The following is a 12915-nucleotide window of genomic DNA, read 5'->3' as shown; positions in this document are numbered from 1 at the left end:
ATAATAAAATAAAAAATATTTTTAAGAAGAGACAAAACAAATAAGCAACGTGAAAAAAAGAGACAAAGAAAGGAAAACCAAGAAACAGACATTTAAATATACAGAACAAAATAATGAAGACTAGATTAAGAAGATGTGGTCCATATATACAATGGAATTTTACTAAGCCATTGTAAATGGGGGGATGGGTTAAATAAGAGATGGGAATTAAGGAGTGTCCTTTTTGTGATGAGCACTGGGTGTTAATGGATCTGATGAATCACTATATTGTACACCTGAAACTAATATTACACTTCATGTTCCTTAATTGGAATTTAAATAAAAAGTTGAAGAAAAAGAATTTATGGATTTATAACAAAATGTCGGGAACACCAAAGATGCACTACATATGCATTTATTTAAAAATTAATTTTTCAGAACCCACTGTATGCATAGCCATTTTTACTAACATATCAGTAGAAAGACCAGCGCTGTGTATGACATAACCATCACACAAGGAGTTATTCTCTCCACCAAGCAGAAAATTCCAGATTACTGTCCTTCATTTTTCCCAAAATAATCATATGAAGGAAGGATTCTTTAGAGTTCATTGCTCTCACTGTCCAATAATAGTCACTAAATTTGTGGCTTGTTGAAGAGTGTATTATGGAAATGTCTGTGATACCCTTGAGAGCAGTGGGTCAGAATGCTGAAAGGAAGACCTAAGTCATCTTTCCAGGCACCAGTGCCATGCCAACACTCAGAATAATTCAGGAGCTGGCTGCCTCACTTTTCCCATTTTCATTTCGGACATCCGGAGGTAGATAGGCTTGCCCAGGGTCCTCAGAGTCTTTGAAAATCTCCTTTTTTAAGAAGAACTTTCGCATCACTCGCCACAGTCTCAAGGAAATAATTTTGCAAACTGTAAATCTTGGCAAAGTAAAGACCAGCAGCAAGGGGTCCTCCACTAACAGAGCAGAATTTTTCCACATATCTCAACAGTTTTTCACCTAAGGACTCATCATCCTTCTCAATTGATAGCAAATGGGGACACTTAAGGTTTCCTTTGAGTTTCTCCACTGACACATGCAAGTCCTTGGCCATGATTTTCAGGGATGCATCATCCAGCCCAAAGTAAACCCTGTAGAGGGTTAAAGCGTCCTTTAAAGTCTCCACATCATTATCACTGATGTAGCCCATGAAAGGGACAGTGGCCAATGCTCCAGCCTTCATGGCCTCTAGCCAGACCCTCTGTTTAAGGGAATCCCTCTTCCGGTCAATGGTTACCTCAGTAATATTCGGCAGGTGTTGCATAAAGATGTGGCGCTTCTGGGCTGGGAGCTCCCTCAGAAGGGTAGTCTCCAGGCTTGGGAAATCATAGTGAGCCAACTCAAAGCTGGAGACTAAGAAGACCTGAGCATTACTCACATTGGCCTTCTGAAGTCGAGTAACACAGTCATTGCGGATCCTTTGCAGGATTTCATGTTCATTGAATTTGTTGGGTTGACTCCTTTTTTGATTATATAAATCACTGTCTACTTTAGTTCGGACAAAGTAGAAATTCTTCTTCATTTTTTCAATTGCTACAGCCAGTTGTGCATCATTGATTTTGAACCGTGTAGCAGAGATGATAATAAAGAAGTCATACTCCCTAAATTTCATTTTCTCCAGATAGTCATGAGGCTGAAAGTTAGTGGTCCCTGTGCCAGGCAGGTCCCATAATGTTACATTGGGAAACTTTGGGTGTTTGTATGGTGTTCTCTTAAAGGTTGTCTCTACTGGGCCAGTAGGAGCAGCCCCTTCATCCTCATCCCCTACTCCCCGCAGGGCATTGATGAAGGTGGACTTTCCTGTCCCAGACTCCCCAGTCACAGCAATGCTCAGTGGGGCATTATCAATCTCTCTCAATGCATCACTGATTGCAGAAACTGCACTCGGAAGGTCCCCCTCCTTCAGTCTTGATCGAATTGACTCGATGGTTTCCTGAGAGATGATTTTGCTTTCCACCTTGAAGTCCTTAAAAAACTTGTCAAAGCTGGAGGCCAAATCACCACCCTTTGTATGAGAGACTGTGGAAGAGGAGGACTGACCCATGGCTGGAGCAGTAGAAGGCACTATAGGGAGGAGAGAAGAGAGAAGGAAAAATAGTTAGTATACCAAGGGGTGGATTGGGCTGTGCTGTTGGGTACAGGTATAAGGTCAGTCCTGGGCACAACGTTGTATCCAGCATCCCTTCTCTTTCTGTCCAGACATTGTGTGGACTTCTGATCTGGATGTAAAGTTTGCCCTTGCTCAGTCTCTTCCCTTATCTTGGAAAGCCCTTCTTCTTTAAGATACTCTTCATTCTTGCAGACTGATTTTAAAGACTGATTCTTCTTTCCAAACTTTCCTGCCCACATTTTTCTTTGTTTACCTTGCTTTAGCTTTATTTATTTGTAATGTTATGAAAATAACACTTCTTCATGGTGACAAATCTGAGACAGCACCAGCACTTACCCCCACACCCTTCCCACCTGTGCTGTGGGACCCTCCAGAAATTCCACTTCCGATAACCTTCAACACCACCATGAGACCTTGGTTCTCATACGAGGTAGCTAAATAAGGATGAGTGGCACCTTTCCTTCTCAGGAATGATATTCTATATGTTCATTAGGAGACAGAAAATTTTAATTATTGGCAATGTGTTTTCTTTTATTTAGAAGGTATGTTGGCTCATGAAATAAGGTGTTAAAAGGACTCTCTATTTTTCTGGTAGTAGATACAGCAGGAGGCATGGATTTCCATGTTCTAAAAAGTCATGCTGGACTATCTACCTGGACTTGCTATGAAGCACTCCAGCTATCCTGAGGCCCCACCCATCACTTGCTTCATGTCTGTGCATAAAAGGGAACAGAAACCCTATGGGAGAGACAAGCCACATGGAGGACTGACTGGTATATAAAGTATTATTGATGGAAAAGGTGGTGTGAGCAAAAACTGAAGTAGGACTTGAGTAGAATGTTGTAAGAAGTCAGCCATGATAAGGGGGTTCCTTTGTCACCTTTCCTGATGTCAATCAAACTGAGCTTGTTCTGGAGTCCTGGACCTATTTGAGCATGAAGGATTATAATACCTTGAGAAGTGGGCACCAAGGAAATCATATACTCAGGACTAAATGGGATGTGAAATATTTGTATACTATCTCCTAAGGGAATTCATAGTGCCTGGCTTGAGAAGATTTAATAAACCCATGCCTATGTGTCTGGACAACTGGGTCCCTTTAAGGTTTCTGGGCTGAAAATAGCCAGATTCTTGTTGTGGTTCAATGTACCAATCCAGGGAGTAAATGTTTGACTTAGTAGACACATTTAACGTTGGAGGTCATGCATTCCACACACTCCCTGCCTGCATGCACATCAGGAGCACAGCTTGTTCCAATCACACGACACTCCCTATGCCATTGTCCTAATTATTACAGCTTCACTTTCCTTCTTGTTTTTCTTATTCCCTTGTTGTATTGATAATATTCACATTAAACGTGGAGGCAGAATCTGGCTCTGGACTTTTCATCACTAGACCATCTAGTCCCCAGGCCCTCTCCTTTCTCCTACTAAGGTGTCTGGAGTAATCTTCTCATTTGTTGCCTCAGGGTCTGCTGGACAAACCTGACAGAGAACAGAGCTTTTAGATCAGGAAGCAAGTCACTTCAAGTCTCCACTGATGTCTGGGCAGCATGCAGCCTGGAGAGGTGTCCTTTGGCTAAAATGAGGGATCAGACACATCCTCCAAGGGCTTCCTGGTAGCCATAGGCTGCAGCCCAGGAGAGGTTGGCAAAAGATATTTTGGAGGAAATTATTCAGACCAAGTGCACATTATCTGGACTGGCACACATATGAATGGGGCATGCAGACTTTCTCCTTAGAAGAGAAAACTGGGGGGAGGGTGCATAGCTTGTCAAGGGTGAAAGAGGCAGCTATTAAACAACCAGGAATCATGGTGCCAACACCTCTGACTACCCAGCAGGAATATTCCTCACATTCAGAAGAATGGAAATCTTGAGCATGTGGCATGTGCAGGGCCAACCCATTGCTGTGTGGAGAGCAAACACGATCACCCCTTTGGGCAACAGGCAGTGCACAAAGCAGAATGAGCAAGCCTGAGTGTGAAGGAGGCATACACAATCAGGGACTCAAGGAGGAGCCAACAAGGTGAGACATCAACCTTATCAGGTGTGGTCTCATGCCTGTGCATTCTCAGGCGATGTGGGGGGGGGGGGGGGAAGAGGAGAGTGCGGAAATCTCTGACTGAGACAAGTCCTGAGGAATAGAACATATACAGCAAAAGGAAACCAAATGACAGGGAGGGAAGGGCAAACAGATGGAGACAGCAAAATCCTGTGGGCTGAGCAAATTTCAACCTCAAAAAAGCCATGCCCTATTGTTAAGGTTCCACACCTCACCTGATGTTATATGTGATGTTCTGTTATTTATTATTTTCTGCTGTGACAATGCAGGGGTAGCAGGGTCAGAGCACTTTACGGTATCCCTGGGAGCTTGTATTCCAACCTCTGGTAATGTGTCTTCCTCAGGTGTGGTAGAAATGGGAGGGAATGTGAGAAATCCATGCCAGTAAAACTTAGATGTGCATCTATACATACATTCCTCATCTCATCCTCTCAACAACATGACTCACAGACTTTATAGTTCTATGGAGTGATGTGTTAAGAAGAAAGCCACAGGGACCTAATGGAGCCACTTAAGTTAATGCCCCAAGTCAGTAAAACAAAGCTTAATACCTAACAGTTGTTTCAACCGCCAGGGATGTAATCTTTCAGTAGTCAACATGGCATTTTCCCAGTCAGCACTAAAAACTACACTGACAGATCCCCTTCTCTCCCCTAGGAGGGCAAGCTTGGTGAAAACAATGGATTCTTTTCTACTTTCTCTCTGTACTTAAAAACTTTTCCTTTTTGGTAGCTCGATGGAGCTCCTTTCTTTTTGCTGGGTGGGATACTGTCTGATTCATAAACCATTGAATGAATCAAATTAGGTCTTTAGAATATACTTGGTTGAATTTCATGTCTTAACAGATTTGGTGGCAGTGTCTAGATCCAGCCAAGATCGGGCACTATCAGGGTAGTATGGCCATAGACCAGTGTCTAGATCCAAAGCAAACTGTATTTGGGGACTACAAGAAACACAGGTGTGGTGTCCCAGGAGTCCTTTTGAGTTCATGATCTTTCTCAACATTTCTAAGGGCCATTGGTTAAGTCCATCTTGCTTTGAGCTCTGCTCTTTTTTTGCATTAGAACTCCTGATTGAATTGCCTTTCAAGTCCAGGGTAATGGATCACTCTGTCACTGACACTGAAGACTCTGAAAGAGTACCAGCCCTTAGCCCTAGGTTCAAACCACAAGTCCACATTGGAATCCCATCCCCAGTTCCAGTCCATAGTCTGTATTTACTGCTCTTTGCTGGCTTAGTCTGTTCCCCTCTTCCTGTCTGCAGTCTTCATTTTTGGAACCTTCTGGTTTAGTCCATGATGGACATTGGTGGTGATGTGTAGAAGACACTCTATTGGACAGTCCACAGTAACTTCTAAACCTAGTCCTTGGTTCTGAACTCAGATCTCAAGTTGGGAACTGTTGACTGCAGCTACAGTTCTCCATGTGTGTAATCAGGCTGCAGTCCTCATTCTTGGAGGTCTGCTCGTTCATTCCTTGTCCCAGGCCCTAGTTATCTGGGTACTGCTGGTGTCCATAGTTCCACTAGCTCAGTACTGTTGGTTTCTGTTAATGTGTACATGAGGTTAAGCCTTAGTCTAAAGAAAAATAGTAAATAAATAAATGAATACATAAATAAACAAAAAAACAAATAAATGGGAGCTTTAAAATCCAGAGTTAAGTGCTCTACCCTCCAGCACATTATTTTATATGATTCTGCAAGCTATAAGCATCTACAAGACTCTTTTGTGTCCCTAAAACTTGGCTTGGTAAGTGTCAGGTTGGGGGCCACAAAGTAAGGCCAAACAACGTGAGCCCCTTGTTACTAGAGAGGTTGGACAGAAATCTGGGTTAAACTCCATTTACAGCTAGGGTCCTACCAAACTGCTGCCAGTCCTCAGGGGAATTACAACCTAGAATTACAGTGGCCTTTATGAAGAACATTCCAATTAGACAAGATCACTTAGGAAGTGCACTTAAAAGCAAAACCTTCAAAATTCCAAAAATAGTTTAAAGTGTCACTGAAAAAAGCTGGTAAAAAAAGAAATGAAGTATATAATAGAAAAGACTATAAGACTAATGTAAGTTTTACTGCTTTCCACTATCCTCCTTTATTTGAATACTCATCTAAGTTATCCTGTATCTGTACTGCCTTGACAGAAACAATCAACAAAAGTCAGCTCTAGAGGTAATTCAAAGTTCACCTATTCTATTGCCAACCCCAAAACTTTCCCTGTGTATCTCAAAGGACTTGTGAGGTATTGGTCTTAGGAAATCCAAATCCTTTCTGGAGGAACTTGCATTCTTTCTCTGCCCCGTAAACTTATACATATTATCATGTCTTTGAAATATAAACACACCCACAATTGCCTGAGACTGAGGGGGAAAAAAGAGAAAGAGGCCTTTCTATAATACAAATTGTACCCAAAATCTGGCAGAGCCTCCTAAAGATTAATTCCAGTGATAAACACAAATCTTAAAAATCCTTTCCACAAAAATTAGGAGCTATAAGGACTTTGTGTGTTTGTGTGTCTATATATATCTGGAGGGTTTTATTGTAAAAGAGCTCTATTTAGTTGGTTTGATGCAGGCACTTGTATGAACTGAGCATTCTAAAACTCTCAGAAAGATGGACACTAACCTAAATGTTGTTCAAGTTCATGTGATCTGGTAAAATATTCAGTATTAAAGCTAATTTAAAACTGTTAGTTTAAGAAAAGTAAACATTATGAGCATTAAAATTATGAACCTTAAAATTGACATTTTTATTCTACCTCTGTTTACTTAAAGTCAAATAAATAAATTGATGTTTTCTCTGTTACAAAAACATTTTAATAGGTTGGGAGAACAATAAAGTGGGATTTATTCATGGGGTACAAGGGTGGTTTAATATTTACAGAATAATCAATGTGATGTATTACATCAATAAGAGAAAAGATAACAACCACATGTCATTTCAATAGATTCAAAAAATTCTACTTTAATAAAGAACATCCATTTATGATAAAAACCCTAACAAAGTAGGTCTAATGGGAACATACTTCAACAGAATAAAAGTCTGACATGAAAAACCCACAGTGAACATCATACTCAACAGAGAAAACTGAGAGCATTTACCATAAGGTCAGGAACAAGACAAGGATGTCCCCTTTCCACACTTGTATTCAACACAGTACTGGAAGTCCTACCAACAGCAATCAGACAACATAAAGACATAAAAGGCATCCAGATTGGTAAGGAAGAAGTAAAACTCTCACTATTTGCAGACAACATGATAGTACATATAGAAAACCCTAAAGAGTCCACCCCAAAAATCTAGAACATGTAAATGAATTGAGTAAATATTCAGGATACAAAATTTATATACAGAAATCTGTTGCATTCCTGTACACTAATAATGAAGCAACAGAAAGATAAATTAAGAAAATAATCCCATTTACAATTGCAACAAAAACAATAAAATATCTAGGAATAAACTTAATCGAAGTGGTGAAAGAGCTGTACGCTGAAAACTATAAAACTTTGACAAAAGAAATTCAAGGCAATGAAAAGAAATGGAAAGACATTCTATATTCATGGGTAGGAAGACCAAATATTGTTAAAATGTCTATACTACCAAAGAAATCTTCAGATAGTGCAAACACTATCATCAAAATAATAACAGCAATTTTCCCAAAACTGGAACAAACAATTTTAAAATTTGTATGGAACCAAAAAAGACCTTGCATAGCCAAAGAAATCTTAAAAAAGAAAAACAAAACAAAACAACAAAACAGAAAAAATCCTGGAAACATCACAATTCCTGACATCAAGTTATATTAAAAAGCTGTAGTAATCAAAACTGTATGCTTGTTGTGATAAGCACTGGGTTTTGTATGTAAGTGTGTAAATGTCGAATCACTGAACTGTACACCTGAAAATAATATTACACTGTATGTTAACTAACTGGAATTTAAATTTAAAAAGAAAAAAAATAGGATGATATTGGCATAAAAATAGATATGTGGTTCAATGGAACAGAATAGAAAACCCAGGAATGAGCCCACAATTATATGGTCAATTAATCTTTGAGAAAGCAGGAAAGGATGTCCGTTGGAAAAAGACAGTCTCTTCAACAAATGGTGTTGGGGAAACTGGACAGCCACATGCAAAAGAATGAAATTGGACCACTTTCTTATATCATACACAAAAATAAATTCAAAATGGATTAAAGACCAAAATGTAAAACCTGAAACCATAAAAATTCTAGAAGAGAACACAGCCTGTAAAGTCTCTGACATTGGCCATAGCCACACTTTTCTGGATAGGTCTCCTGAAGCAAAGAAAATCAAAGCAAAAATAAGCTATTGGGACTACATGAAAGAAAAGCCTCTGCACAGCAAAGGAAACTATCAACAAAACTAAAAAGCAACCTAAGGAATGGGAGAAGATATTTGCAAATGATATATCTGGTAAAGAATTAGCATACAAGGGGCACCTGGGTGGCTCTGTCGGTTAAACATCAGACTCTTGATTTTGCTTCAGGTCATGATCTTAGGTTCATAAGATCAAGTCCTGCATTGGGCTCCCTCATAGCACAGAGTCAGCTTGAGATTCTCTCCTCCCTCTGCCACTCCCCCTGCTTCCACACATGTTCTCTCTCTAAAAAAATAAATAAAATCTTTTTATAAAAGCCTTTTAAAAAAAGAATTAGTATACAAAATATATGAGGCACTGATACAACTCGACACCTAAAAAACAAATAACCCAATTAAAAAAATGAGCAGAAGACATGAGCAGACATTTTGCCAAAAAAGACATCCAGATGGCCGACACACACATGAAAAGATAAACATCATCATTAGTCACCAGGGAAATGCAAATCAAAATTAAAATGAGATACCGTACACATGTCAGAATGGCTAAAATGAACAACCAGGAAACAAGAGGGTGTTGGTGAGGGTGTGGAGATAAAGCACGCTGGTACACAGTTCTGGGAATGCAAACTGGTGCAGCCACTGTGGATAAGAGTATGCAGGGTCTGCAAAAAGTTAAAATAGAACTACCCAACCATCCAGTGATTGGACTTCTGGGTTTTACCCCCAAAATAGAAAACTACTAATTCAAAGGGATACAAGCACCCTTCTGTTTACCGCAGCATTATTTACAATAGTCAAATTAAGGAAGCTGCCAAAGTGTCTGTTGATAGATGAGTGGATAAAGAAGATGTGATATATATTATTCAGCCATAGAAAGAATGAAATCTTGCCATTCATAATGACATGGATGGAGCTTGAGAGTATCATGCTAAGTGAAATAAGTCAGTCAGACATAGACAAATACCCTACGATTTCAATCGTATGTGGAATTTAAGAAACAAAACTAATGAGCAAAGGGAAAAAAATAGACGGAGAGAGACAAACCAAGAAATAGACTGTTAACTATAGAGAACAAACTGATGGTTACCGAGGGGAGGTGAGTGAGGGATGAATGAAACAGGTGATGGGGATTAAAGAGTACACTTATGATGAGGACTACCGAGTAATGTATAGAACTGTTGAATCATTATATTGCACACTTGAAATTAATATAACACTGTATGTTAACTATACTGGCATTAAAATTAAAAGCCTAATGAAAAATAAAAATATCTTAGGAGAATAATTGACTTTGATGTCTTATGATGTGTGATTACTCCTTTTATGGGTAATCCAAGCATAACTGTTAAGAACAAGAATATTAAATAAATGCGTAAATAAAGTTTCTAAAAATTGTGGGTGAACTTGTAGGGGCTGCTCTATGGTTCACTTCTTAGGCCATGTGACTCTTGATCTTGGGGTTGTAAGTCCAAGCCCCATGTTAGGTGTAGAACTTACTTAAGAAAAACAAAATATTAGGTAAACTTTTAAATAGTTTCCAAAATCTTTCTGCTAAACTGAAATCGTAAAGTTTTGCTGAGTTAGATTAAGTAATGATTTAAGTTAAATTCATTAAATATTTAGATCATTTCCCAATAACATAAAATAATGAAACATTAATTACTAAATTTAGTTTTCTCTAATTTTCGCTTTTTTATTAAACATAAACATAGGTCTGTTGGTAAAGTTTTTTGGAGTCCTTTATTGGAAGGTGTACTATAGAGAAAGCACATTTGTGGAAATTATAAAATGTTTTCCTAAATTTGCCAATCTAAAGAAGGCTGGTGTAACACACAGTTAACTCATGCTTACTATTAGTTCTCACTAGCAATTAAAGTTTCTAAGGGCCAAGAACTCTAATTAATGTATGTGGCTAGAACTAGTAAAAATAAAAAAGGAAATATCTCTGAATGAAAGAGAAGGAAAAAAAATGTATGTGGACTGAAGATGCACTTTTTTTGAGTCAGAAGAAAGTTTTAAAAAGGTTGTGAAAAAGGAATCTTTGGAAAGGAATTTTATGCATGTCGGTACTGACTCACATTGGAATGAGTAAATTTTAATACAAAAGTAAGCTGGCGCGAAATTAGAATTTGGTTTCTTGCCTGTCAAAAGGACAAAGATTTGATGGTTATTTTAAACATTTGATCTACTTTTGGTAACAGGTTGGAATGTTCCCCTTCTATTTAAGTGATCTTCCTAGAAAACAAACATCCTGTGTTTTATGTTCTATCTGCATAGGTATATAAGCGTTCTAGAAATTATGTGAAATTCCTGGAAATTTGACACATCCTAGCGTAATGTTATAACTTCTAATTACTCTGTTACCTTCTGAAATTGCTGTCATCAAAACTGAGGCTCACTCTAAAAGGACTGAACCAGAGTATCAGGAAAATGCCCCAACTGACCCTCATTCAAAAGCAGCCAGCGAAAATACCTATAAAGATTGTGGCACATGTGGATAACATCCATTCTGCTGCTGCAAAAATGCCCCTCGTTGTGAGATTTCTGCCATTCTGATGTCAGGATAACGTGGCAATACTCTGTTTCTGAATCAGGGAAAACATGATGGGTAACCAATGGCTCTAAGTTGAACAAACAGTCAGGGTTTTAGGAAACACAAGACAGCTGCTTGATTCTTCTTGACTCACTAGCAAACACCTTTTTTGTTGTTTTTCATTCCTTCACCCATCAGAGTGCACTTAAGATGATCCAAACTATGGCTAGACAGTGGAAGGGAGACTTCTATAAAATTGTGGGAACAGTTTACCAGCAATGTCTGACGTGTCAGACCCATTATCTTGCAAAAATTATTTTTCCCCCAGAGGACTCACACCTCCTCCTTTGAGAGACACTTGAACACCCACAGCTGGTCTTTATTCAGTTATCACCTAGCCTGGGTTACCAATGTGTTCTTCTTACTGTGTGTGTGTTTTCCAGTTAGGATGAAGCTTTGCCCTGGGTCAAAGCTGATGCCCTCACAGTGGTAAAGGACCTGTTAATGATTTCTTTCTTTTTCTCTTCCTCTCTTCCTTTAAAAGCATTTACTTTCCTACCGCTCAGAGGAACGCCTTCTTATTTGCTATATAAATGCTGCCTAATTAATGAATCATTTAATAAAGCTAATCACTATTTTAAAATTTATTTATTTGAACTTTGCCATTAATAGAAAATACATGCAATGTCTCCCCAGGGAAAGGTATTTAGGCATGAGATGGGGGGAGGGGGTCTGATGCAGAAGCTCTTGGGGAAAAGCCCCTATCCACTGACAGCCCTGACATTCACATGATCCTTCTGTAGTACACAGGCACAATGTCTGTTCTCCAACTTTCCTCTGAAAATGTCCCAAATAGTTAAATGCTCTAACTGGATTAAACCATGCACCAGCCATCCTGCCCCTCAGACTTCCAAGTCCACAGCACTCAAAATTGAGCATGCAGACTCTCCCAACCTCAGGCCTACAGATCTATAATTCTATTTTTAGACCTGTACTCCATCCAAAATGATTCCTTGCTTACCAGCTCCTGAAGGAAGAGAGACTTTTGGTGTCAGAGTTGAGCTCTGGACATGTCCCCGGGCAGCACAGGAAATGCTGAGCCTGGATGAAGGGCTCCCTGCAACCCACAGCAGGAGCACCTCTCTGCACACACTGGCCTTGCAATGCAAAGATTAAAGAGCGAGCGTGACCCCAAATGTCTACACTGCTTGTCAGGAGCGGGCAGGACTTAAATAATCTCTGCCTCTGCTCCACCCTCACAGGAATCTGGCCAATAGTAAGAAGGAGCCATCACATTACAGAACTCTGCATTTGTAAGAACAGAAAGTGAAATCAGAATTCTGAGGGCTCTTCTTCCCAGAAACACAGCCATTTTCTGGAAGTGAAACTGAAAGGCACCAGGGCCACTGATATGGTGCGGTTTTGGCATCATGAGTGAGAGGAGGGCACAGGATCCCAGGCAGGGGGCTTCTCCGTGACATCTTAGAGTCCACACTAACCAGGATAAGGGATCCAGGCCAGGAAGAATCTAAATCCAGATTCAAGCACACAGGCCTGAGTCCTGGGAAAATGATACTCACACCACCACCACCACCACCACCACCGCCCCCCCCCCCCCCGTTGACCTTGGACAGCCCAAACTGTATGACGAGTGAAGCCTAATAAAGACTGTATCTAGTCCTTGTCCCTGGCTCCTGGCACAGAGCTTCAGAAACGCTGGGAATTTCCTCACTGTTGGGAGCTGACCCTGTGTTGCTAATGAAGTGATTGCTGGCAGGATCCCAGATAGCTTCAGGTCAGTGGCTGGTCACCAGGAAGAGGAACCATATGAATAGAGGGTGGAG

The 12915-nt window shown here is 39.9% G+C and overlaps 1 protein-coding gene across 1 annotated transcript; it reads right to left on the bottom strand.

Annotated features, from left to right (window-relative positions):
- Positions 1–378: 378 nt before the first annotated feature.
- On the bottom strand, positions 379–12629 carry LOC113261536 (interferon-gamma-inducible GTPase 10-like). The gene is made up of 2 exons (XM_026507680.4): positions 12093–12629; positions 379–2093 (listed from the first exon to the last, which is right to left on the bottom strand). Exon 2 carries the CDS (start codon positions 2071–2073, stop codon positions 823–825), a length of 1251 nt encoding a protein of 416 aa, XP_026363465.1. The 5' UTR covers positions 2074–2093; positions 12093–12629; the 3' UTR covers positions 379–822.
- Between the last annotated feature and the right edge of the window lie 286 nt (positions 12630–12915).

Source organism: Ursus arctos, unplaced genomic scaffold (genome assembly GCF_023065955.2).
Source record: "Ursus arctos isolate Adak ecotype North America unplaced genomic scaffold, UrsArc2.0 scaffold_5, whole genome shotgun sequence".
NCBI lineage: Eukaryota > Metazoa > Chordata > Mammalia > Carnivora > Ursidae > Ursus > Ursus arctos.
Note: the sequence above shows the minus strand (reverse complement) of the source record. Positions and strands in the feature narration are given on the sequence as shown.

Coding starts and splice junctions, on each gene's coding strand:
- LOC113261536 (XM_026507680.4), bottom strand. CDS start 2,073: ATGGGTCAGTCCTCCTCTTCCACAGTCTCTCATACAAAGGGTGGTGAT.